This window comes from Phyllostomus discolor, chromosome 8 (assembly GCF_004126475.2).
Source record: "Phyllostomus discolor isolate MPI-MPIP mPhyDis1 chromosome 8, mPhyDis1.pri.v3, whole genome shotgun sequence".
Taxonomy (NCBI): Eukaryota; Metazoa; Chordata; class Mammalia; order Chiroptera; family Phyllostomidae; genus Phyllostomus; species Phyllostomus discolor.
The window spans coordinates 67,288,809-67,316,662 of record NC_040910.2 but is presented as its reverse complement, the minus strand read 5'-3'; the positions used below and the strand labels follow the sequence as shown (position 1 = coordinate 67,316,662).

General features: G+C 36.7%; 1 protein-coding gene across 2 annotated transcripts in view; it reads left to right on the top strand.

Annotated features, from left to right (window-relative positions):
* The window catches only part of MAP2K4 (mitogen-activated protein kinase kinase 4), a 111,957-nt gene that overhangs the window by 18,653 nt on the left and 65,450 nt on the right, over window positions 1–27,854 (top strand). For both annotated transcript variants that reach the window (XM_028534151.2, XM_028534152.2), the window contains one exon: window positions 12,458–12,560. In XM_028534151.2, coding sequence (XP_028389952.1) covers window positions 12,458–12,560 — 103 coding nt within the window. The remainder of the gene's footprint in view (window positions 1–12,457; window positions 12,561–27,854) is intronic.

Below are 27,854 nucleotides of genomic sequence, written 5' to 3'. Positions count from 1 at the left end.
GGGTAATTGAGCAGTAGGGTTGGGGAGTCAAATGTTTCCTGGAGAGCAGAGAGAAGTCAGCTTGGAATAAAAAGTTAACTGTTATCCATTATGGAGCCAAATAAAAAGGAAAAGAAGTGCATAAGACCTGTGTGATTTTCCTGAGTTAGCATAATGTGGTCATATATGTTCATTCTTTGCTTAAAAAAAAGACCTTTATGAAATCAAAAGTTTGGTATTTGAAGGACTTCTGGTTTGATAATCCTTGATAATATGTTATATTTGTTTATAAATCTACTACTGATATACAGAAACATATATTCATACATAGTATCTTTTCATTTTATCTCTAATTGGAATATTTTAAACTTGGTTTTCGGCTTACTTACAGATTTCGATAGTATAAAATATCAGTTACAGTATGAATAGACATAAAAAGATTTATTTCTTGAAACCAATTTCTGTTGCCTTTAGAAAATCTTAATATTTTTCACTTTTCTGTATTCCAAATGTTGACACTCAGGTATTTTCTGACAGCAACTGAGTGTCCAGTTGTTATTGGTGGAAGATGAGTTCTTGCAGTGTCATGAGGAAAAGAATTTCCTGAGACCTGCACAGGAGGAAGGGCCTCTGTGGTAAACTTTATTGGTGATGTAAAATTACAGGGTTTCCCCTCCTGATTTCCAAGTGTCCCATACTCGCCCACCTGGCCATGGAGAAGGTCCAACCTTGTCTTCAGTAGGGCCAGGGTGAAGGCCACTGTCCAGAGTTTCTGCTCCATATTAAAGTCCAGTCCAGTCCAGCCCAGCCCAGCATCCGCTAGCTTAGTGTGTGTTTCCAGCTGCAGTCCATTGCTGTGCTATGGTATTCAGGCTCCCTGGAGTCATTGCACCCATGGGACCCTGTGGTTGTTAAGCCCACATAGCCATGGAGAGAACAGGTAAGTGCACCTTGTGAATGCTGGCCATCTAGAGAGAGAAAGAGAGAGACAGAGACAGTGTAATAGAGTTCATTAATTTATACCGGTGGGTATCCTATTTGATGAAAGTCTGGTTTTGTTGTGTAGTTGATAATATTATTCTAAGTAAACTTTTTAAGAAAGAGAAGCCAGATCTGGATGTTTTGGTGGATCCTCAGTTTGGGTGCTTCTGTGAATACATTACCTGCCAGCTCACATATAGGTCCCTGTAGCCTGTGTCCTGGAGCTACTTTTAGAGCTCTAGGTCAGTGGTCTTTAGCCAAGAACAGCCCTGTTTTTCTTTAATTGTGTTGTATAGGTGTTCTTTTATTCACATCATGACACACAAAAAAGGTTTGAAGTACTAATTGAAAAAATACCGGTTGCCTAGTGACAATTATATGGTTAATGTGTTTGTATCATCTACGGGTGACAAAAAGTTAAAGTGGTAACGATAGAATGTTGGGTTTATCAAATGGGAGAATAAATGTGACGTTAAGACGAGTGAACATTTGGTTCCTGGTTGAAGTTCAAGCACACCGTTCTGAGAATACCTGCTGTGATATGCACCCCTGCCTCTACAGTGAGGTTGGTTGGAAGCCACTGCATGAGCTCGGGGGAATGATGAAAGTCAGAGCAAGCCTTGCGACTTTTTTTCACACAGCTTTCCTGAGTTTGTGTGTTATGTGCCTTGTCCTACTAGAAAGATGACTACCAAAGAGTAAGAGGCAGTTGTGTGGGTAGTTTTTCAGAAGTCCTAATATTGGTGCATGGTCAGACAGTAACATAAAACTTTGGGGAGCTGATGGGGAAGTTAGAATGTCAAGGGATCTGATCGGGAGGAAGAGTACTCTGTGGCCTACTTGTCATAGAAGAAGGGGTGACTTTGGCTGTTCTGCATAGAAACTTTTGTTGGAATTGACCAACATGGTGTTTGTGTCTCACTTGTGTCCCTGGGGCTGCTGTGGGTATGTTCACAAATTTGAGGCTTAACAACATAAATGAGCTGTGGATTTGGCTAAGTTTTAGTCATTATTATGTGGATTTAAAGTGTTCTCAGCACCTCGACAAGGTGCTGACTACCTGTTAATGACTTGCTGTGCTGTAACCATTCCCCCTTCTTGGCTAGACTCTCAGCATCATGCATAGCAATAGCTCTTCTATTGTATGTGAATGGAATTAGTGCAGGCATGTAGCCGGTTAGGCCTTTCTTAGTAAGGATTGTGAAGGATGATGATATACAAGAGAACTCTGTATAACCTGGAGAGAAATGAAGAACTCAGAGTTATTAGCACACGTCTTCCTCTTCTCCTACACTGGAGTAGAGGTTGTGATGACAATAATGGCAGCCACCTCTGGGTATCCATTTGGAACCTTCTCTAGGTGGGTGGGTAACTGGAATTTCAGCTGTTTTTAGATTTTCATGGAGGCTGTGCTTGAGAAACAATCGGAGCATGGCATTGTGGGGGTAATTGTCTTGGGTAAGCTTTTTTGATTTTGTTGGAGATTAAAATATTAAATTTGGCTGATCCATATACCTTCAGTTTTTCAAAAGATATCATTTGTGAAATATTACAAAGTGGTAGGGTATGGAAGTGTCCAAGGTATATTAATAGGTATATGAAACTCTATATTTGCATTCTTAAGACCTTTTTTTTTTTAACTCCTCTAGGCCTCCATAAGATTGGTTTCTTTTGAAAAGCTCTGGTTTGAGTAGCAAGGAGATTGTAACTAAACCAGAAACAATAAATGCTTAATGTAGAAAAACTAAAACACAGAAAAGCAGAAAAAGAAAAAATAATCACCTATAATTCTAGCACATTGAATTAGTCACCAGTGATATTTTGGAGAATGATGTGTGTATTTTAAATTATTATTCTCAGGTATGCTTTTATTAAAATGATAATTTATTAGACATTCCTTATTGCTTGATTAAAAACATTATTATTTATTAACATTTTATGGTGTCAGTAGTCTTTTATGGTGGATTTTTTTTTGGTGGTAGTGTAGTATTCCAGTTATAGATGTGCCATAATTTTTGTAACCAATCTAGCATAAATATCACTGCTTTGACTACCTTTATTTGCATTTTGTAACTTCCTAAAGGGTAAATTCTTAGGAATGGAGTTACTGGGTTAATTGTAAGGACATTTTGAGATATTTGCTAAATATTGCCCATTTTAGAAAGTGGACCAATTTATATTTGTAGCAGTCATTTGTTTGTTTAATCATTTGTCTACTTTAATTTGTTTTCTGAACAAATGTTAAGGATTTGTGTACACAATGCCCAGTGTAATTCTGGGCATTGAGGTGCATAAGAAATAGAATTTCTGCCCTCCTGGAGTTTAGGGTTTGGTGGGGAAGGCAGATGGCAACTACAAATAGATGTAAAAGTACAGCTGTGTTTCAAGTTCAGAAGAGACTATCAACTTCTTCAGACCTTTGTTAACATTAACATTAGGATTTTTTCATGTATGTGTGGTATTAAAGGCAAAAGTTGAATTTTAATTTTTTGGTTAACTAGAAGAATTTGATGATGTTTTTTCATGTTAGTGGTTTATTTGCACTTTTTGTTTGTGGGATATTTGCTGTCATATTGATAAGTAAAGCCCTTATGTTCTGCCCCCACCCCACAGTTTTTAATTTCAGAAGGCAGTGACTTCAACTGTGGCTATGTAGTTTAGACAAAGGTATATTCTTTTTTGCCCTTCAACGAACCAGGGGCCCTCACAGGAGAATTTGGGATTGTGGAACTCCAAAGCCAAGATTCTGCTCAACAGAATCTGTTTAAATCCGCCTTCATGACTGTGTGGACAAGCATCTCTAGGCCTGTTATTTCAGTGAAGCCTTGACTTTTGTGCTGTGTGAGTAGTCCCAGCAGGGTCTTCCTGCATTCGCTGGCTCCCTGTGTGTTTTTGAGGAGTTTGGACTAATGGGGACTTGGCCAGTTTAGCCTGAGGAATTATATTTGCTTGCTGGTAGTAGACATCTGGCTCAGAGTCTGATCAAAAGCGATGCTGGTGTTGGTTTTAATTAATTGCTAGCTCAAAGGTGTGGCTTCTATAGAAAGCCATAATAATGGCATTGTGCATAATTGAGTTAAAATTACTGGTGGTCATAGAAGGGCTCATGTCATGTCAGAGTGAGTTGAAGGTTAGCTGAATCAGAGTGAAGAATCAGCTGAATTTCTAACATTAGGTTTGGAAGGCTTTTAAGGCATATTGTGAGCTTCATTCCATGGAATTTACTGTGGTAGAAAATGAGCTTAAATTTTTTTCCTTGTGGGTAGATCAACTTGGGTTCACATTTTGGGCTTTTAAGCCTACAGATTCTCTTTCCCTAAAGAAATCAAGAGCCTCATAGTAAAATAGCCTGCAATAGGTCAAATGCCCATTTTTGCTTTTATGTGGAGTCTGCTAAGAGCTGTTATGTCTTTGTGTCAAGGCAGCACCCCTTCAGGAACTGATAGATGAATAATAGAATCTTTGGTATTCTGGGTTAAAAAAGATCTTTCTACCCAAAGAGATCTATGAATCATCTCTCACAAGTCAGGAATGCTGACAGTGCATTACTTCTGTTATTTCTTTGGCAGCTATGCCTCTGAGGTCCAAGTTGTCAGATGGGGAAAATGTTTAACATTGAGGAAGCATTGATTAGTGTTAGGGAAATACCACCCTAATTCAGGCCATCAGAGACCTCAACATAATTGATAATAAAAGCTGAGAAAAAATGAGTGACATTGTAGGTAGTACTGTTAAACATAGGTACTCCTTTATTCCTCCCAAGACCCCTCTGAGGAAAGTGCTATTAATTTCACTTGATAGAGGAATGGGACTGGGACTGAGAGGTGAAGTCACTTGCCCAAGAATGTATATAGTTAGTAACTAGCAGAGTTGAGTTTCAAAATTAGGTAAACTGGTTCTATGACTCGATGTTGGATTTTCTAGGTTCTAATTGAATACTGCTGGAATGCTGGATTTGAATAGGATTAGGGATTTTTATGGGATAGTACTTTAAACAAATCTACAAAGCAAGCTGAATTTCTTTTCCTGTTTTTCACATTTATTGGTTTAACATGTATCAGACAAACTTTTTCCAATTTTTTCTTTTTAGAGAATTTAATAAACTAACTTCAATCAGTTTTAATACATCATAGAAGTTACCACTTTTTCATAGCTACTGTTTACCAGCCATTATATTTTTAAGATATATTACCCCTCACCACACCAGGTGAGGGATTGGATTTACAGATGTGTAAATGACTGGACTGTAGAAATATCCTTGTTTTTGCCCTTACCAGTATTCCAGTGGTGATCATTTAGGATCTAGCAAAAAGAATTTTCTTCCCTCTTCCTACACTTTAGTCTCTTCCTACCATATTCCTTTATAATATTTTTAATCCTCACCTGAGGATCTTTTTTTGATTTGATAGAGAGAGAGAGAGAGAGAGAGAGAGAGAGAGAGAGAGATCTGAGAAACACTGATCAGTTGCCTCCTATACATGCCCCAACTGGGGATTGAACCCACAACCTTTTGGTGCACGAGGTGATGCTCCAGCCAACAGATCCACCTGGCCAGAGCCACATACCTTTATAATTTTGGGAGGATGCCAAACCAGTGTCTGTGGATAGGTCAGCTATCTTATCTATCTTTTTGTCTCTACTGCCTGGCACATTAGCTTGTGTATAATTGTGATATTTCTGCATGTATGGTTATGTAAATTATCACATTGGACTTCTTCCAAATCTGTCTTATACAAAAGTGTTAAAATATGTTAGAAGAGGGTTGTTAGCCTATTTACTTGGTTTCTTAAACTGAGAATAATTCAGTTTCCAAAATGCTTAGTGCATGGATGAAGAACTATTTTATTGATTGGAGTTCAGAGTTTTAAGTGAGATTTATGGAATTTTGGAAGTTGCTCACTGTTCTGTATTACAGAGTGGAGGAGGAGAGGGGCAACATAGTATTAGCTGATAGTAGCTCATTTAATACTTGGAAAGCCTGAGATTGCAAGTCTAGGACAGAACGGACAAAGTTTTCCAGTTCTTCTATTCCAAGTCTAACTTCCTTCCTCTCTTATTCTCTTGAACTTATGAAATAAATTAGCACACTCATTACTGTAGTAATTTAGGCAAAAGAGGAAATGAAAATAAGTTCCTGTCTACCACTTTGTTTCCTCATTTCCGAAATTGTTTGAATATAAAGTTACATAGTTAGAATTGTGTTTCTCATTTCAAAACCAATGATTATAAATAACTTAAAGAGTTATTCTGGATTCTCTTTCTGTTTTGAAAATAAGGTACTAAGAATTAAAGCCAAGGAAGAAATGAGACTTTTAGGTAACTCCCCTTCCCCAGCCCAAGTAGGATGCTCTGAATACTTGCGGGTCAATCACCAGACCTATACATTGTACTTTAAGTTCTCACTTTTTTGTCTACACTGGGTTCTGGGGAATTCTTCTGGTGGCAGCGGGAGTTCCTTAGAGGGACTGATTATTTCTACCTAGCTGTTTTGGCCTGTGAGTAGTGGCATAAAAGAGCAGCTATTTAATTTTCATGATTCTGTTTGTGAGTTGAGTGGTAGTTCTGCTGGTCTCACTGGAGCTCACTCACATGTCTGCATTGATCTAGTACGTCAGTTGCGGCTGAGTGAGTTCAGCTGGGACAGCTGGTGCTTCTGGACCTCTTGTTCCATGTGGTCTTTCCTTATTAAGGAAGCTAGACTGAACTGCTTTATGTTTAGACTCGGTAGTTTTCCAAGAGGGTGGAAGTGGAAGCCAGAAGGCCTCAAGGCTTAGCTTTGGATGTCATTAGATATCCCTTCTGTTATATTCTTCTGGTCAAAGCAAGCCCCAAGGCCAACCCGGATTTAAGAGGTAGGGAAATTGATTTTATTGATGGGAGGAACAGCAAAGTCACATTACAAAGGTATGGACACAGCGAGTTGTGAATCATTTTTATAACAATCTACCACATAACCCACACTGATTTGTTAGTATTATATCAACAAAGCCTCCTAGGCAGGTATGGCTCAGTTGGTTGGAGTGTTGTCCCATATACCAAAAAGTTGTACGTTCAGTCCCTGGTTGGGGCGGGTATGGGAGGCAACCAAATGATATGTCTCTTTCACATTGATTTCTCTCTCTCTCCCTTTCTTTCTCTTTAAAATAAAGAAATTTTTAAAAATTTAAAAAAAAAAAAGCCATCCTCTAGAGGCAGCTATTACACATTACAGGTCCTTTAGTGATCCTTATTGCCATCAGCAATATGAACTTTGCTATTACTATTTCAGATTTGGTGAAATCACATCAAAATGGTGTTGAAATATGTAGGTGGACTAAAATGTTTTAGAGATGGTCTCCATTCTTACAGGTTGCAGGGGAGGGTTCTGGTTCTCTCATTCTGACCATAAGGGTAACAGAATCTTGCTTTCTTATGATACAATAAAAGAAAAGAAGCCCACTAGGTTGTATGAGAGGGTAGTGCAATATTGATTTAAAAAATCTAATAATTCTAATTCAAATGAATATTTGTTGGACTGCTCTTTTGTTTTAGTTACCTATTACAGGTGATTTGCAGAGCTCAAAGATAAATCAAGATAGTTAAACATATAGAACAGAAAATTATTTACAGTTTGATGATGGGAATAGCCTTGAGGAGGAAGGGAGGGGGTTACAAGGTGGATCCAGTATAAACATAGTATCTTTCTGAGGATAGACTGGTTTTGATGGTTTTCGAAACTATAAATAAATAATGCTGCTTCTTAATGAATAATGAGGAAATGACACCTTTTCCTTATCTGTGGAAGGCAAGAGAGATGCCTTTGTAATCTAAATTGCAGAGAGTAGTCATCTTCCATATTTGAGTGGTAGACTCTCTGCCCTAGGTGAGTGAGATCTTTGGCCAAGGTTGTACTCAACTGTTGAATCATTGTAACTGATTATGAAAGTGATGCTAAAGGTTTGTATTGCTTGAGAAGATACTGGAGGAAGAATCACCAGGGCTCTTCATCATCTTGCTTAAGACAAATAACTGAAAGATGTCTTTCTTCCAACTTCAGTATCCTGTGAGCCTGTGAGAGGTTCTGTGGTGAGAATTAGAGCTAAATATAGTCTTAGGCTTTAGTGAATATGGATGTGCTTGGGCAAATTCTTGTTCTTCAATAATAGTTATGAATATTCTTGAAGATCCATGCTTGGGAATGCTTCGTCATGAGAACTCTTAAGAAGGAAATTGTCTTAGATGATGTGGACATTGTTTAAATAGTGCTGGGTGTTCTCTTGAGGGAGAGCTTTGAAAGGAAAATTTCACAGGTGGTGCAGAGATGGGTCACCTCAGTTCTGGAGTGGCTGGGTGGGGCCTGAGGCTGCTGAACCACCTAGGCTAGCCTCTGAACTATCTATGATTCTAGTTTTCCCAGTGTGTTGAACAAATGTCCCCAATTTTCTCTATAAGCCAGAACATGGAAAAAGTTAGGCTGCATATAGCAGTGCTTTGGAAACATTTGGGGATGTGGACAGATACTGTTTTTCCTATGTCAGTCAGGCTTCTTGGTTGCAAACAACAGAAACTTAAGTCTAGCTAATTTAATCCACACTTGAGTTGTCTATCCATGTCAAATTTATTTCCAGATCAATAAATATTTGAAAGCATTTTCTACATAAGGCACTGAACTTCAGTTTAAGTCTATAACAGCAATTATTTCTCATAGAAGAGAAGATATTTTCTCCTGCCATTCAGAAAATTTAAGACGTTTGATCTTGCCTGGTTTCTGTCCTGTTGTAGTTAAAGGGGAGGATCTGTTTATCTCTGCTCATTGGTTCAGAATCACTTATTTGGTGACAGTCTCACTAAAGGGGGAATTATAATCACAAATTTATAATCTTTCTTGATCAATTAATTTAAACCCTGTTATATAAATATTTTAATTCCTGTTAGCTTCTAATAATCTCCACAGGCCAGTTACAGTGTCACTTCTTTCCGTAGACCCTTTTCTTCCTATGGAAGTTGTAAAAAGTTCATATTGGTCTCATATCCTATTTTTTTATAGTCTTGTCATTAAAAATATTTGAACACAGGTGGCAGGTTGCCTTTAGCGTTCAGTTTTTGGGCCCTTGAGAAAGAGAAGTAAAGATAAGAAATACCAGTCCTAAAGAGGTTCTTAGAGAAAGTTAATGGGAGAAGAGATATTTAAACAAACAAGCAAGCAAGCAAACAAACATAAAAGGCCCATGTGTACAGATCTACAGATAGCCAGAAATATCCTCTCTAAAGTATTGTAAAAGTTGCCTCTTTCTATCCTTCCCTGATTCTCACTTTTGATTGACTTCCTGGGTTGTTCCTTTTCTCTTCAAGACTGCCTTGTGAGTTCATTAAACTGATCATCATCATTTGGCAAGGGGGGCCAGGGCGAGGTAGGAGCACTACTAAGAATAGGCCATGTAGCTTAATCTTACCCTAAACCCCCTGGCACCAGTTTTAGGCTCTGTTGTCTCTGCTTAAAGAGGCTTTGAAGTTTTATAGAATTATTTAGTGGATTTTGTTAGTGAAAGATCAGAGTATATACTTGGATATTTTTCAAGATAGTTGCACATGTTTCTGAAGTATAGTGTATTTAAATCTAATTTATACAAGGTAAGTCACATTGTATTACACGTGCTTGTTTAATTTTGCAGTAAATACCCTTTGAAGACCCCAATTTATTTGTGTTTAAACGTGAACACAATGCTGAAAAAGTCTCTCTGTTTATGTGTGTGTATTATACATAAATATTTATTTTCAATAAAACAGTTTTTGTTTTAATTGGAGTAATATATTTTGTTTGCCTGCAGAGATTAGCTACTGTTCCCTCAAATTAGGCTTTTAAAGAAAGGGCTAATTTCGGTACTTTTCTTTGGATAGTTTCACAATGATTCTTTGTTGTGTTATTGTCCTGCATTTGATCCAAGTCTTTCATCAGTTTTTCACCATGTAGAGATCATGGATGATATACTGGGTTTTTTCAGACGTATACCACATCCCGGGTGGTGTTCAGCTTTTGGTTTGGGGTGTTTGTGGGCACTGAGTTTGTTCTAATTTATGATTGCACAAGTCCTTAACTGAATGTTAAATCTTTAGAAGCTTTGCTGTATAAAGTAAAATTCATAGGTTCCAGGGATCAGGACCTGATATGTTTGGGATCCATCATTCAGTCCACTACAGTCTGCCTTCTGCCCCCCAAATATTCCATCTGCCCCCTGTTCAAAATGCATTCACCCTATAGGTCAAATCCAGATATCACCTAGACTCTGTGTGATCCATTTTGACACAAAATTTCTCTCTACCTGTGGACCTAGAAATGAGAAGACAAGTTACCTGTTTCCAAAATACAATGGTGGGTGAGGCATTGGGAAAAAATAATGAGAGAATAGGAGACAATTGAAGGATAAAAGGAGTCAGCAGTCCTAAGCAATTTCAGAGTTCAGCAGGGCAAATTCCATCAGGTTTCAAGACCTGAGAATAATCCTCTGCCTTTAAATATTTCCTAAATACAAATTTCCAAGAAGTAAAGGAGCATATTTATTTAAAAATTTTGTTTTGTAGCCCTGGCTGGCGTAGCTCAGTGGATTGAGTGCAGACTGGGAACCAAAGTGTCCCAGGTTCGATTCCCAGCCAGGGTACATTCCTGGGGTGCAGGCCATAACCCCTAGCAACCACACATTGATGTTTCTCTCTCTCTCTATCTCCCTCCCCTCTCTAAAAAATAAATAAATAAAATATTAAAAAAAATTTTTTTTTGTATATTGCCCTTTCACCAGAAAAGATATATCAGTGTATGGTTCCACCAGCAATGTGTTGTGCTAGTGGTTATTTTACCTAGTCATTTAGATCAATATGTTATCATTAAGACATATATATGTATATTTATAAAATAAAACCTAAGTGTTGCTAACCTCACATGAACAAAAATGTTAACTGTTTTTTTGTGTGTGTTAGTGCCTTTTCATGATCCTTTCATAGTTTTGCTTTACTATTTATACCTTTGCCAATTTTTAAATTTTTCTTGATTTGTGTGATATCTTTATATAGAGTTTCTGATTTTGTATTGCAAGAATTTTCCCAAGTTTTCATTTTAATTTTTTAGTTTTTTTGTAATATACAGAATTTGCCTTTTAATAGTCAAATCTGCCAGTTTTCATAGAGTACCTTCTGCATATATAGTTTGAATGTCCTTCCTTACTATACTTGCTGTCAAATAAAAATGATTTCAAAGTGAATATTTGGTACCTGAAAGGCAAAATATGGGGACAATTCATGTCATACTATGCTTATTTCTGAAAATGGTGTGTCTGGCCTTTGGAATTCACATCCTGTAGAAAGCCCACCCCTGAGACCAGGAACCAGGGCCAGGAGCTCTGTGCTCTTCCCTGCAGCCTTGTCCACCTCTCGTGGCTTACTCCGACGCTCAGATCTCTCGAAGGTACCGGGCTGAGCAGGGTGAGCTCTCTGATACATCCTTTGAGTCCACTGAGGGGGGAAAGTATTTGGATTGCAGAGATGTTGTTTGAGTAGGTAGATAAATGTGTAATAAACTATGAAGAGTGAATGCCAGAAAAAGGATCCTTAAAATGTACATGAAACCAAGATGGCCTTAAAAATGCTTTAAAAACCAAACTCTGCTACAAAGTTTCCATATACTAAAATCCTAAAGAAATTATTTACAAGATTTATTGACATAGAAAGGAATATAGTCAGTGGGCAAATCATGTTACAAAGCAGTATTATGGTCTGATTTTAATTATAGAGAAAAAATATCTATTATATAGAAAATAGTCTATAATAGACAATGATTAGATTGGGGTACTTGGACTTGTAAATGTATATAAGTATTTTTTAAAACTCTAAATATTTTATAAGTGTATATACAATATTTTATATATTTTTATTTTACCTTTCCTAAATTTTCTGTTTTTTTTTTTTTAATAATGGATATTGTATGCATAATATAAAACATTGATATCTCCTTCCTCTCCATCTCAATAAAATTGCTCCAAATAAGTGATTATTTGGCATACCTTTGATACTAATTTGAAGTTGACTCTACCATGATACTTTTTAGCCCATTATGGTGGCAAATGCTTCAGGTTCTGTACTCAGTTGTATATATTACATTTGAGAGAAAATGATATTTGTTAAACGAAGGCATTAAAGTATAACACTAGATACGTAGTAGTTTAGCATTTATCAGTATAACTGCTGAGGTAAATGATTTTTATAGTGGTGTTTTCATTTGCAGAAGTGTTAGCATCTTTGAACAATATAATCTTGAAGTACTGAGCATTGCTTTCTATTTTACTGGAGCATAATGAATGATATTTACTTTTTCTTAATTCTGAGAAATTCTTTGCTGCCTTTCAAAATACTATATTAACTAGACATTAAAGCAAATTTTTCTTCCTTTTGGTTTGAATTTCTTATGCCCTCAGATTAGTACCTGTTTTATAGTACTTGAAACTTTTACTTTTTATTTGTTATTTCTTAGGTAAACGCAAAGCACTGAAGTTGAATTTTGCAAATCCACCTTTCAAATCTACAGCAAGGTTTACTCTGAATCCCAATCCTACAGGAGTTCAAAACCCACACATGTGAGTATATCTGTAATCAAATAAAAGGCTCAACTCAAGCAAAGGTTTAAAAGTTATTGTATTTTATGAATTTTTTTTGAGTTGAGAGGTTGGTATTTCCATTATTTGTATGGGCCATTTGAGATATTACTATTTGAACTTAAATAGAAAGCTATTTGTGCTATAGTCTGAAGTAGGTAAGCACAATTTTCCTTTTTAAAGTTTACTTGAAGGGAAAAATAGCTGATGATTCAGATATGTTTATATCTTTTTAATTTCTATATCACTGATATGAGAATATTGTTTATATCTTTCTTTCTGGATTTCCAGTTAAATTGTAAGTGATATTTAGGAAATTTAATTCTCTCCTGTAGATCTGCACTGATCATCCCCTTGACTAGGTGACAAAAAAGAACCCATTCTTAGTAAACCTACTTCCTGTAAGATTTCCACATCACAGTCAATTAAAACAATGTGTATATGTCAGTGTACAGATGTCAGTGATTTTTAAATTTGTTCCCTGAATATTTTTGTTATAAAATAGAACATCTCACTGAAAGTATGAGAAATATCTGTTAATTTAAAATAATATCTTCAGAATAATATTTTATAGAAATCTTTGATTGAATTGCTGTGTTAATAGATAATGTCTTTCCCCAGAAAAACCTGTCATGAACAGGGTCAAAAGCAGTGGCTTTACATTTATATTTATGTCCATAAAAATAATTTTCACCCAGTTTTGCTATTGAGACATATAAAGCAAATGGTAAAAAGTAAGGTTAAAAAAGCTGTCAGGGGGGAATGGGTAGGGTTTACAGGAACAAATTTGGAGGACACATGGACAAAAACTAGGGGTGGGGGTTAATGGGGGGGAAGGGGGGAGGGTTGGGTGGGTGAGCTGGAATGGGAGTAGGGGGGAGAAAACTGTACTTGAACAATGATTAAAATAAAATAAAAAAAAAGCTGTCAGAATAACCTTATTTTATAGTTTTCAGTAATTTCTCAACAATTTATATCTTATTAGACTACAGGTATATTTGTTCTCCCAAAGAGGCATTTTTGTTGCTGTTTTCTTGGTTTTTGATGTTAGGTATCCATTGTATTTATAAACAGTAACAAATGGGTAGAAGAAAGAGTGTCTTGCAATAGGAATGCTGAAAATATTTTAACAGCAGTGTCTAGAAGGGAATAAATGTGTATGTATGTGTATGTGCTCTTAGACTTCCACCTGTAACCTTAAAGGGAATGAAAGATATTTTAAATGAAAACTGCAGTAACAGTTTATTTAAATGGGAATAGTATCTGTCAGTTTAATTAGACTGATGTTCATAATGAGATTTCTTGTTAGAGCTCAGCCTAGAGTCCCAGCCTTTGTACCTTCTCTGAAACCTCAAGTGGGGGCCATAGTATTGAGGAAGGAAACTCTTAGTACTTCTTAATTAGTCAGAGCCTCAGCAGCAAGGAAACACTCTCCAAAGAATTTCCTTCCTCCTTTCCTAGAATTTTTAGTGAAAGCTAGTACAAAACTAATTCTTGAACATAGTCTACTTACCTTGGTTGCTAGCTGAACCATATATTTGAAAGATGTGCAGTAATTGCCAAACTTGAGATATTTCTTTTTCATCTTTTCTTTTCTTTTTTAAAGCCCCCTTGGACAAAGAGAAAAATGACCTGACATATTTAGAACTGGAAAAACATTCACATATATTTGAACTCTCTTCCCTCAAGAGTTTCTTCATATAGAGAGAATTTGTGGACAAAATCTTTTTATCTCATTTTTTTAGGATGGAAATAGTGGGGAAAAGCTTTCTTACAAAATTTGAGTCAATTAGGTCCTTTTTTTGGTTTGTTTTTGTTTCTGTTAAACCAACTTCATGAATATTCCTATAACCAGCTAGGTTTCTTATCCTTTGTCTCTTCCCAGGATGTATTAAAAGTTTGAGAAGACAAAGTAATAGGCATTATTGCTGGATAGACTCTTGAGTATTTGATTTCGGTGTGTAAAATCTTAGACCCATACTTTGAATTTTGTTACTGCACTGGTTTATTATCTGGGTCCAAATAGCAATGCCCTGCGTAGACATTGGTTGAAGACAGCTACGTAGGGCAGTACATCCCCTAGGCAGTTCACCCTCCCGCCCCTTTCATAAAAGAATGTTTTGTATTCTTCCTCTGAATTGTGTGCTATCAGGCACTGAAAACCACTGTTGGCACTGTTTAGAGTAAGTGGTTTGCAGTTGGAAAATATTACTTGAAGTTTGTGGGGGTTTGAAGAAGATACCCCTGTGCTATTTATATATGTTTCCTCCTAAAATTTCCTTGCACTTTAGTTGCAGATATAAATATAAAATTCTGTTGAATTAAGAAAAATATAAGATGGACCATATAAGCAATTAATGAAGTTAAGCTACGTCCTGGGAACAGGTTTCTGATTATCAGGTGCTTGATGTCTGCTGGCTGCAAGGTTCTGTGAGAGACTGAAAAAAAAAACAACAAAGTACCATGTCCTTATTTTCTGTGAACCAACAGTTTAAACAAATTATAAGAAATGATAGTTGGCTGTAGCAATTCAGAAGTAAGGAATAAGGTAATACAGATTGAATGTCAAATGAATGGTGCAGCAGGGTTGGGGGGAAGATCACTTTAGATAAACAGTTTGGTGAAGAGTTTCATGAAACAAGATTTGAATTGGATTTCGAAAGACAAGAGAATAGATAGAGAATAGAGAGAGAGGTGGAGAGAATGGAGGATGGCATTCTGGTGAGTGTAGTATAAAACTATGTAATTGTAGCAGAGATGTTACTTATATATTACCTATTTCTGTCTCTCATTGGAAATGTTCAGCATTTTTTTCTTTGTTCTTGTATTCTGTAATTATATGAAGAAATGCTTAGGTTCAGATCATTTTTCTCTGTGTACTGAAGAACTGTTTCAGTTTGAAGATTTGTGTATCTGTTCCTGAGAAAATTTCTGCTGCTTTTCTTTTTTTAATAGATTCTTTTTCCTATTCTGTCTTCTTGAAATGTGTGTTATTTGGATGTTGGATACCTTGAATTTCCTGGGTCTTTGACTTTTCTTTTGTATTTGCATATCTTTTCTTTTTCTTCCTTCTCTATACTCTGGGAGATTTCCTTTATTTTCTGACTCTAATATAGAACATTCTATTTTGATTTTAATTTCTAAGAGTTGGTTGTGGCTTATTCTTAGTATCCTATTCTTAATTTCTGTCTTATAATTCTTGATTGTTTATAGATAGTTGAGGATGAGGAAATTAGAAGACCAATTGGAAGCTCTGGTTATTGATGGTCCACTGGAGCTTGCCTTTAATTTTCTGTTAATGGCTTGAGAGCTGGTTATCAGGCCTTTGATATTCTAGATGCCAGAATAGTAAGTAGGACCAGTAGTCATCCCAGAAGGCCTGGTTCTTTCCAAATAGTATGTTTATTTTCTTTAGAGACATGTTCTTTTTTAAAGAGTTTAGTTATATTTAGACAGAGGGGAAGGGAGGAAGAGAGGGAAACATCAACATGTGGTTGCCTTCTGCGTGCCCCCTACTGGAGACCTGCCCAGTGCGACCAGTCATGTGCCCTGACTAGGAATCAAACCAGTGACCTTGCCATTAGCAGGCCAATGCACAATCCACTGAGTCATACCAGCCAGGGCACTCTTTTATTATTACTATTTTGAGGGGAGGGGGAAGAGGAAAGGAGGAACTGACTAGACCTTTCTTCTAGAAAGAATTTTAATATTCATCTGTTTCTAGGCCTTCATACCTTCCAACTATGGATCTTCTCTAAGGTTCTGTTGGGACCATTATTTATCTCTCATCTCTGCTGTGTGCTCCTTCCCATCATGTGTTATAGACTATAGTTTTCTTCATTACTATTTTTTTAAACTTTTAATTATGGAAAGTTGCAAATATATACAAAGCTAGAGAGTGGCAGATGAATCTGTATGTATTTATCCAACAGCTTTAGCAGTGTCATCTGTTAATGTGGCCAGTATTGTTTCTGTCTGTTCCTCAATTCCCTCTGCCCCCTTAGTTTTAACCAAATTTTAGACATATTATTCCATTTATTAATATTTTAGGGTGTATTTCTAAAAGATAAGGACTCTTTTTCAAAAAAACATAACTACAATATCATTATTACATCTCATAGAATAAGTAATTTTTTAGTATCATCAAATAAATATATTATTTATTGTACTTCAGCTTTTTTTTTTAATAGTTTGAAGCAGGATGTTAACAGAGTCCTACGATGCACCTGGCTGGTAAGCCTGAAATCAGAGTCCCTTCTTGTGGAATTGATCAGCTTTTGCTTCGTTTACACATTTTTGTCTGCTGTTAGGCATTCAGAAAATTTGTTCAAATCTTTCAGTTTCTCATTAAATTCTTTTTAAAAAATCATTCTTTTTATGTAAGTCCTTGGAGAATGAGGGGAGAACCTGAACAGGAAACCTTTGTTTTTAATTACCATTGGTTAAAATTATTATACACGTTTCTAACATATAAAAAATGAACATTATAGAGACTTTTGTTCCTACTATCTAAATGTAACAAATATTAACATTTTGCCCCTTGGCTCTTTAAATGAAAGATTAAGCGGTAAAACTAAAGAGTAAAAGGAAAAACTGAAGAAAAATATGTGGCTACCTTTTAAATTTCCATCAGGATTGGATTAGACTAGGCATTCTAAGTCTTTTTATTACCCCGGAATTTTTTTTAAAAATGATTGTGGCAGGCTTATGCTGAAGTCATGTTCTATATATAAATTTGACATGAACAGTAGTAGATATTCTGCTATATTCTATGCTTTCGTCATGATGTCTAATGTGTGAATGTTCTCAGTGTACTGAATCATTTAGAATGCACCAAATACAATTGTTATTCTGAAAGAACGGCTCCTTTATCTTTACAATGTATCAGAATTGTACAAGAAGAAATACTAGAGTAAAAGCTAACATTGGAAATGTATAATGATACATAGAGATACATTTAGAGACGTAAGTGAAACATTTTAGAACCATATGTTCTAAGTTTAAGGGAATGTCTTTGTTGAGACCTCTAGTATCTCAATTATCTTTATTACATTTGAGCAGAAAAAAGCTCAGTTGTACTATAGAACAGCTAGAAGTTTCAAAATTCCCCAGTTAATCATTAGTTTTCTTTTACTTATTTTATTCTTATTTTTTTAATCCTCACCTGAGGATATATTTATTCATTTTAGAGAGAGAGGAAGCATTGGTGGGGGTGTGGGGGAGCTGGAGAGAAACACCTATATAAGAAAGAAACATCACTCAGTTGCCTCTTACATGCACCTTGATCAGGAATTGAACCCTCAACCTAGGTATGTGCCCTGGCCATGAATTGAACACACAACATTTTGGTGTATGGAATGATGCTCCAACTAACTGAGCCACCCAGCCAGGGCCATTAGTATTCTTTTAAAGAACATTTTTAAATACTGATTTTAGAGAGAAGAGGTGTGGGGAGGAGAGAGAGAGACAGAGACAGACATCAATTTGTTGTTCTAATTATTTATGCATTAAATGGTTGCTTCTTGTATGTGACCTGACTGGGGTTGGAAACTGCGATTTTGTGGATTGGGGTAGCTCTAACCAACTGAACTAGCTACCTGGCCAGGGCCTAATCATTAGTATTTTTAATTCCATGATGAATCTATTCCAGTAGAGCTTTATCTTAAAAATTTCTAAGTGTACAGCTTAGTGGCATTAAGTACATTCACTTGGTTGTGCACCCGTCCCTATCATCTATCTTCAGAGCTCTTTCATTTCTCCCACCGAAACTCTGTATCCATTCAGCACTAACTCCTCACTCCTCCTCCCACCCCCAGCCCCTGGGAGCCACCACTCTACTTTCTATCTCTGTGAATAGACTACTCTAGGTATCTCATATAAGTAGAATCACACAATATTTTGGGTCTGGTGTATTTTACTCAAAGTAATATTTTTATACACCAGCTGTGTGGTAGTATATGTCAGAATTTCCTTTTTAAGGCTGGATAATATTTTATTGTATGTGTATGTGACATTTTATTTACACATTCATCTGTGATGGACATCTGGGTGTTTCTCCCCTTTGAGTGTAGTGAGTAATGCTGCTGTGTGAGATACTCTTTTAAAGCTTGCATATCGTACTCCTTAAAGGTCAGAAGAATTGAATCTTGTCCTCAGTCCCACATTCTACTTCAGTGCACCAGGCAGTTGTGGTCTGTCCCCTTAGGTGAGAGCTCATTGCAGGAGGGATTATCAGCAGAGGGTATGGGTGAGCTGATTATCTACGTGGGCCACACCCTAGGGATTCTGTAGTGTAATCCTCCTCAAACTGGGATTGATGGCTCTGGTACTGAGGGTTAATTCTGGGATGTTTATTTAAAGAAATTAATGATAAATGCTGTTGAGTTGCTTATCTAGTAAAAGTCAATTGAATTTTGGTGTTTTAAATCATATGTGCTTTTGAATCAGAGACTTAGGCAGATATTTAAAAGATACCCCTGTTGTTTTAACCTGTGGTCCCACAAAGTTCCGCTCTTTAAAGAAATGTCTGTGTTTTTGTTTGTTTGTTTGTTTGTTTGTTTGTTTTTTGTGCCTTTGATGAGGTTTCCAACCAATTCTAATCAGGTAACAAGTTTTTAAGTTCTCATTTAGTTCAGAATATTATAGAGGTCTTTTGCCTTTAATGCAGGCATGTTTCTGGAAACTTGTATCTATTAATAAGGAATTATGCTATTTAAGGGAAACATACCTTTTTAGGGTGTTTTTTAATTATCATTTACAGATGAGTCAAAGTATGGTTATATTACTGTTCTTGAGCAAATTTGTTTTCCCCAGAGTCAATAATTGTCTCATTTAATGGTTCCACGTGAATCTTCTCTCAGCATAATTAAATACATTAGTTTTTGTTTTGTTTCTGTTTTTAGAATTGTGTCTCCATCTGTATTGCTGTAATCTGAAGTAGTTGTACTGTTAGGCCGGCTTCATTGCTGTTGCTGTTGTTTTGTGAATGCCCGTATTGCTCTCTTGATTTTGATTCCCTGCTTCTGGGATTTCATGTTGTTGTTTTTGTTTGTTTGCTTTTTCAGTTTTCCAGCACATTTTGGGGGAGTATATCTTCTAATGGCTTCCTTAGATATGTTTTTTCTTAGTAAGGTTTTTGGATCTTTGCATGTCTGAAAATGCCTTTCTCTACCCTCTTAATAGATTAGTAGTTTTATTGGCTGTAAAGTTCTCAGATACAAATTTTTCTTCAGAGTTTTAAAGATATTGCTCCATTGTTTCAAGGATTACTGTTAAAAAGTTATATACCATTGTGGCTTAGGAACTTTGGAATATGACTTATTTTGGGGGGGTGTATGTATGCATATGATTTTAGGATTTTGTCTTTTCCAGTGTCTGAAATCTCACTGTATCTGTTTGGTTTTATTTTCCTTTTCTTTTACCTTTTCTTTCCTTTATTTTTTTCTCACACAGAGCTCTTGGTATAATCTTTCAATCTAGAAACTACTGTCTTTCATTCTAGGATAAATGATTCATTTATTAGTCTTTTGATTTTTCTCTTCTAGTAATTCTGTTCCTGGAATGCCACTTTTAGGTTTTGGACTTGTTAGTTTGAGTCCTTATTTTTCTTGACATTTTTTCCCCTTCAACTTTATATGTATGATACTTTCACTTTTTTGTTTGGTGTTTGGTTGCTTCTTGGTGTTTGTTCTCTCTCTCTCTCTCACGCATGTGCATACACACACACACACACACACACACACACAATGAGTCCACAAAAAGCTGATTGGAAACTTTGTGATTTGACTGGTGGGAGTCATAGTGAGGTGAAGAGGAGAGGTGCCTCATTTTTTTCCTTTGGAGGATTCCAAAATGTCAGTATCAGGAGGTCTTTTTCCTTTTCTTTTGGGAAAAACCTTTTTCTTCCTCTTAAGAGGAAAATAAAGTATCATCCGTACTGGTGGTAAGATGGTTAGACTGGGTTGCTAAGAAAAGGAATATATGTCAGTTTACAATTCTTCAGTGGATCTAGGCAAAGTCAGCTACATATGTTGGCTATTGTAGAGGTTTTTATTTAATCCACGATACTACATTTCTTTTTTTTAAAACCCTCACCCAAGGATATGTTTATTGATTTGGGAGAGAGTGAAAGGGGAAGAGAGAAAAACATTGATGTGAGGGAGAGAAACATGGATGTGAGAGAGAAATATCGATGGGTTGCCTTCCGTATGAGCCCCAACCAGGGATTGAACCTGCAACCTAACTGTGTGCCCTGAGCAGGGATCAAACCCACACCCTTTTAGTTTAGGGGACGACACTCCAACCAAGTGAGCTATACCAGGCAGGGCTAATCATTTTCATTTTAAATTAAAAACAGTTTTAAAGAAAAACTTGGTGCTAGTGAAGTATATTTTTTTAAGTTAAAAATGTTTAATCCTTCACATAGTACCAGTTTTTGACCCTTCTATTTTAGGAGGCTATGGAAGTAACTCTGTCCTCTCACCCTTGACACTATTGATATTTTGGGCTGGATAATTCTTTGTCATAGGGGCCTGTCCTGTGCATTGTAGGAGGTTTAGCAGTATCTCTGGACTCTACCCTCTAGATGACAGTAGCACCCTCCTCCTCCAGTGGTAATAACCAAAATTGTCTCCAGACATTGTCAAATGACCCTTGAGGTGCAAAATTGTGAGTGGTTGAGGACTGCTGGTATGGAGAGCATTGCAGGTTCACACAGGCGGCCACTATTGCCTCTCTTCTGACAGAAGGGGCTGCCGAAGGCAGTTATAAGAGGTGTCTTTATTCTTATTATGGAGTTTGAGTGGATACCAAAAAGGGGAAGTTTGGGAAATGAAATAAGGATATCTCAGAGTCCAGGCAGTGTATCAGAGCTTTCTGAGCAACTGATAGCTGTCAGAAACTGAAGCAACTCAGTACACATTCTTTCATGCATTCAGCAAGTGTTTGATGAATACTTAACCTTTACTAGGTACTATGGTAGGCACAGGGCATTTCATGTTTAAAAAAAAAAAGGGAGAGATGTGATTGCTACTTCCTGAAAAGTAATATTTAGAGGTTGACCCAGGGATTCAGCAAAATATACAGGGGCTGGGCCAAGGGAGGTCTGAACATTTATTATTGTATTATTGTTTATTAATTATTGTATTATTTTCCACATGCACAACTGTAGATCTACTTTTGCCCACCCCTGTATATTTCTTAAAAAATATTTTATGTATAATTATAAGTAGTTTGTATACTATTGAAGGAAAAGCACCAAATGCTATGAGAATAAAAGAGGAACCTAATTTAGAGTGGAGATGCTAGAGAGGTGAGGTAGTTATTGAAAGCCTCTAAGCCTGTGTAGGATTTTAGCAGATTTGAAAAGAGACTGATTGATTGTTAAGAGTGTTCCAAATGGAGGGGATAGCATGTATTTGAAGTTGCAAGACATCAAGGTGGGAAAGATTCAGCTTTTCATGGAACTGAATGAATGACAGCTTGACTAAAGATTGAAAAAATGAAAAGGAAAAGTGGATTTAAAATAAGTGGAGATGTAGTGATGGGCCAGGTAATGCATGGCCTTGGAGGTGAAGATGTGGGATGACATCCAAAGTGCTGTGGGTAGGTGTAGAAGGGTTATACATAGGTGAGTGGCATGGTTTAATTTATGTTCTAAAGTGATGATTCTGGCTGCTGTGTGGAGTATGTAGTTGGAAGGAGGCAAATGGAATTAGGGAGTTCTAGTAAGGTTGTCGTTGCGTAGCTGAAACATAGTGGTGACAATGAATGGTAATAGGTTAATGACAGTGCAGGTGGAGGGCAATGGACAGATTCTGAAGAAATTTTGAAGGGAGCATTAACAGATATTGATATTAATTTGAATGTGGGTGGTAAAGAGGGGCTGGTGTCCTTAGTGACTTCCAGAATTCTGGGTTGGATGATGGGCTCAGTTGCCATTACTGAGATGTGGAGCCCGGGTCTGGAGCACCTGCCAATGAGGGGGTGTAGAAGAGCAGGAGTTTAGTTACCCAAAGGAGAGAGTAGAGATGAAAGATTAAAGGTTGATAGCCATCAGCATATAGGTGATAACATTGCTGAGGAAGGGCATATATCTTGATGAGAACTGGATCCAAGGGTGAACCCCGAAGAAATCTGATGTTTAGCGGTTAGATAGAAGAGGAGCAACAGGCAAAGGTGGGAAAGACACCTTACAGGTGGGAAGAAAATTAGTAGTTTGTGATGTCATAGAAATCAAGTATTGTTTCAGAGGGCAGATGGATAGGGATTATGGTCAGGTATGTCTGATGTACTGAGAGTATATTAGTAAGGCTGGTTTGTTGGTGATGACCCCTCGGCTATACTTGGGGGACAAAGTTTCAGCCACTGGTGGAAATTGAGGCTCAAACAGTGAAAGAATCTTAAGACAGCTTGTTACCTGTCGGTTTAGGGCAGCTTTCCTAACACGGCCCAGAATACTGTTCTAATGGTAAGCTCTGAGTACAGCTGGCACATTATCAGCTCTTAGAGAATGTGCCATCTATAGCAGCAAGATGCAAACATGAACATTTATCTTCTTCTCTCTAATATTACTCTTTCCTTGGTGATAAAAATGCTTTCTACTTCAAAAACCTGTACTGCTTCAAAATATTTCAGGTTTATACAATTATATACTTTCTGTTCACTGAATATGGACATCAGAATTAAAAAATTTATATATTTGGAGTATTTGAGCAATTTTTCTAGACATCTTTTTTCGTTTTTTTCCCTTTTGCTTTACCTTAGATCTAGCAAAGATACTTATTTTGTTAGTAGTGCCAGGAAGCAGGTGGTTTCCATGGTGACTGGCATAGTGAGTTTACTGTGGAAATTTCCAAGTTAATAGAGCTGCATTGCAGAAGGATGCATAAAACAGTCTTCATCCAGAGATCCTAACAGTATGGACACAGAACACAGAAGTTGCAGTGGTGTGTAGGGTATGTGTTATGTTTATTTTCTTGCCTCAGGGGGATTGCTAGGTTTATTTATATAGTGAGGAGGGTATGACAGCTTGAGGCATTTTAGTATAACCTGGCTTAATAAAATCAGCAATGTTTAGGCGAAAAGAAGGCAGAAATAATTTGGGAAGAAAGATATGTACAGCAGCATTTCTAGGAAATCAAGATCAAGATAAGTGAAGTAGGAGAATGTGATAATAAAATAGGAGAAAACACACTACAAATTGATTAAAGGGTTCTGATGGATGGTGGTTCTAGATACAAGAAAATATTTGTTTATTAAAGGAAAATTATTAGGCATTGAAAAGTTTGAGGAATCAAGTTCTCTTGTCTAGGAAGAAGAAGTCTGTTAAAAGTGATTAGTGAAAGACACTGAAAAGATACTTTTACTGAAAGATACAAAAATATGAGCAGTGTTAAGGAGGTTGGCTGCTGCCTTAGTATGCGTATTTACCTAATAGAGTCAGGAAGGGGTTATCAGACTCCTAATTCCATTCCCTGTTGATTTGTGGGGGATTTTTAAGAAGAAGCTTAAAATGTATCTGGAGATTAAATTCTGGAAATAAAACTATAGGCTTTGGGAAAAATAGGGCTAGGGTGGATAATTGAAGTTTCTTATCTTCCAGAGATAATTATAAATTTTGAAAGAAAAGATATGAACAATGAATTGATATAACATAGATCATTTAAATGATACGTCATTTAGATGACTACTCAAGAGCCAAATATGGCCAGCTGCGAGTTTTTGTAAATATAGTTTTATTGGAACGTAGTCACACACTTTTGCTTCCATGGTTGCAACAAAGACTGTATGACTGGCAAATTCTCAAATATTTACTATCTTACCATCTTACTGTCCCTTTACAGAAAAACTTTGCTGACTTGTGGTTTAGATGGTGTATTGGATTCCTAGGGCTGCCAACAGATTATCACAGACATGGTGGTTAAAAAAAAAGACATTTTTTCATTTACAATTTTTAGGGGCCAGAAATCTGAAATCAATGAGTTGGCATCTTCCAGAGGTTCTAGAGGAGGATCCTTGCTTTCTTGCAGCAGCTGTGGTAGCTCCTAATGTTCCTTGGATTGTGGCAGTATAATTCCAATGGCTACCTCCAACTTCTTTTGGCTTTCTCCTGTGTCTCTCTGTGTATTCTGTCTTCTACTTTTATGTCTCTTATAAGGATATATGCCATTGTATTTAGAGCCTACCCTAATCTGCAATGATCTTTTCTTGAGACTTCTATTCTAATTATATCTGTAAAGATAAGCTCACCTTCTGATCTTTTGTTGGGGAGGCTGCAATTGAGCCTGCTGCATATGGTATTGAAGGCTTGGTTTTGACTTTATGGACTGCATTCTAGTTAAGAACAGCTACCTCCTGGCAAAGTTTCCTTTGGAAGCCTATGAAGAATACAAGGTATATCCGGAAAAAGTCCAGCTGTTAATATAATGAGAATGGTTTATGCAACACTGATGTAACATGGCAGCCAAGGAGAGTGGACTGGAATGCGCATGCATGAACAATGATGACTTCATTGTACTAGTCAGTGGGGGTGGTAGATGCACTTGAGTGAGCATGTGTGTTATGTGGCTGTCACATTCTAAATGACTGAGTAGACCAATGAATCTGCATCAGATTTTGTGTTAAGCTTGAACATTCCTCCATGGAAACTCTGGTGGATGATTCAGAAGGTTGTAGCTACGGGGGCAACTGACAGCTTCATCACAACAATGTATGTTCTCATGCATCCCATCTTATGTGAAGTTTTTTGGTGAAACATTAAATCACCCAGGTGATTCAGCCCCACTACAGCCCATATTTGGCACCCTGAGACTTCTGGCTTTTCCCAAAACTAAAATCACCTTTGAGAGGGAAGAGATTTCAGACTGTGGATGAGATTCAGGAAGATGTGACAGGGCATCTGGTGGTGATTGGAAGAACTGTGTGAGGTCCCAAGGTGCCTACTTTGAAGGAATCTGAAGCATCATTGTCTTATATACAATGTTGCTTGTATTTTATATCTTCAATAAATACCTCTTTTCCATAGGCCACGGATGGATACTTTTCGGACAGACCATATATTCTTGGCAACAGATTTCTTGACCTGCTAGGGAGGATATGAAATTCACTTCTCAAGGACAGGACGATACAGGCATAGTTAAACATCATAGAAAATGGTCTCTGTGATGCAAATGTAAGCTACTTGTAGTACTTGCCCATGTCGAAGACTCAGGTAGTAGACATTTTGATTCCAGTGTGGGTGCTGGAGCTGCAGGGAAAACCCTCCTCATTCTGTAATTTGAGGAATACTATCTTAAGGCCTGTATCCTCATGCACCTTAAAATGAAACCTGAAGAATTAAGTGAAAGTAGTTAGAAGTGTATTCAACTTAGGATATAAGTAGTATCAAACAGCATAGTATACTTAAAAAGAAGTTTTTGGGACTGCAGGGGACTGTAGATTGGTGTTTCCTGATTTCGGTGTAGGTAAGTATAGAGGAGGAACACTAAGCCCAATCTAGGACTTTCAGGTAGAGTTTGCTAAAAGACAAGACTGGATGAAGTCTGTTTCCTTTCTAAACAAATTCTCTTAGTCTGTAACTATGTATATTCTGAACACCAAATTGAGAAGTTAGGAAGTCATGGGAATGACTGCTTTCTTGAACAAAGTATTTTGTGCATTAAGTACCTTCCATGTTGAAATGTATGCTTAAGCTTAAGTAGCTTCACAGAAAGATTTGAATTCAACTACAATTAGACCTTAACTTTTTATTTGTCTGTTGGCAGACATCTGGACTATACACAGGGAAATAAAATGAGATAAAGTTTAAAGCATAGATTGGAATTACATTAAGCTGGTTGATTATAGTTCATACAAGCTAAAATTTAAGCACTGTAAGGGGTTCAAAAATACCATAGATTTCAAGTGTGTATATTACATGGGGGGGCAAAAGTGAGTTTACAGTTGTTCTTATGGAAAAATAATATAATAATAAATAATACAAGAATAAACTGTGTTTCTCATAAAACTATAAACCTATTTTTGCTCACCCTGTGTATCAAGCACAAGTATTCCTAAATGTGTCTGTTAATAAAATTTATTTCTATAAAATCTTTTTTCCTCATTGACTTGGGATAAATTTCCCCATATAAATAATAAAAGTAAGCTTCAGAATGTAGTTCTTTCATAGTTATGTGTTTAAAAGACAGTTCATATAATAGTGCTATTAAAAATTAGCTATAGATTATGAATAAAATATAGTTAGGGGTTTTGGTTCTTACTTAGCTCAGGAAATAAAGTTCTGACTTTGTGAAAGCAATTTCAGATTTGTAGTAGAAAAATTACTTACCAGTAGAAGTTTCTGCTGAAATTTGCTAAGAACAAAGACAATAATATGAAGCACTGAAAATTAAGACAACTTAGTGTGAAACTCTATAGGATCTCTAATAAAATAATAGCCAGAATAAAGAAAAAAATTACCTAGGGTTTCTTTAACAGCAGTCCAGCAGAGATACCTAAAGAAATGTGGCCTTTTCTGAGCCACTAGTGTGAAAGGCAGAGCATCTTCATCCCCTTTCATGCCCTCCTTCCTTGCTGGTAACTACCCAAAAATAAATGGGGGCTGGGGGGGCGGGGGGGGTGGTCATGAGGGATGGGAAGAGGGAGACAAAATGGATGCAGATACACTGGGAATTGTGGTCATTCTGAGTAATGTTGTAGAGAAAGACTATAATAGCAATACACACTGAGAATTATATTTTTATATTTGCTACTGTCAGTCAGGAGTGTACAGTATTAGAGAACAAGGAGATTGAGGATAGGAGAATTTGCCATTGGAGCAGTGGGTGCTCTAATTGTAATATACTGAGCCCTGGACTTCTCAAACTATAGACATGTTTTGAACTATAGACATATGATAGGCAAATCCCTTTCAAATAGGAAGAGGGGCTGAGGGTTGTACCTCACAACAATCTTATTGAGGTATAATTGACTAGTGTAAACTGCACATTATAAAGTGTACAACTTAATAAGTTTTGATGTGTTTATACCCATGAAACCATCACTACTGGCAGGAAACTGAATCTATCCATCATCCCCAGAAATTTTCACCTGCCCCATCCATTGTGGTTTTTACATCTGGGTGTTTTATTTGGTTCTTTTTTATGTATTCCATGTCTTTTTAACACATTCTCTGTATTATTTAGTTTCTTGAATGTACAGAATACAATAATTAACACTGTTTTGTTGTCCTTGTCTACTGATTCTAGCACCTCAGTCATTCTGGGTCAATTTAAATTG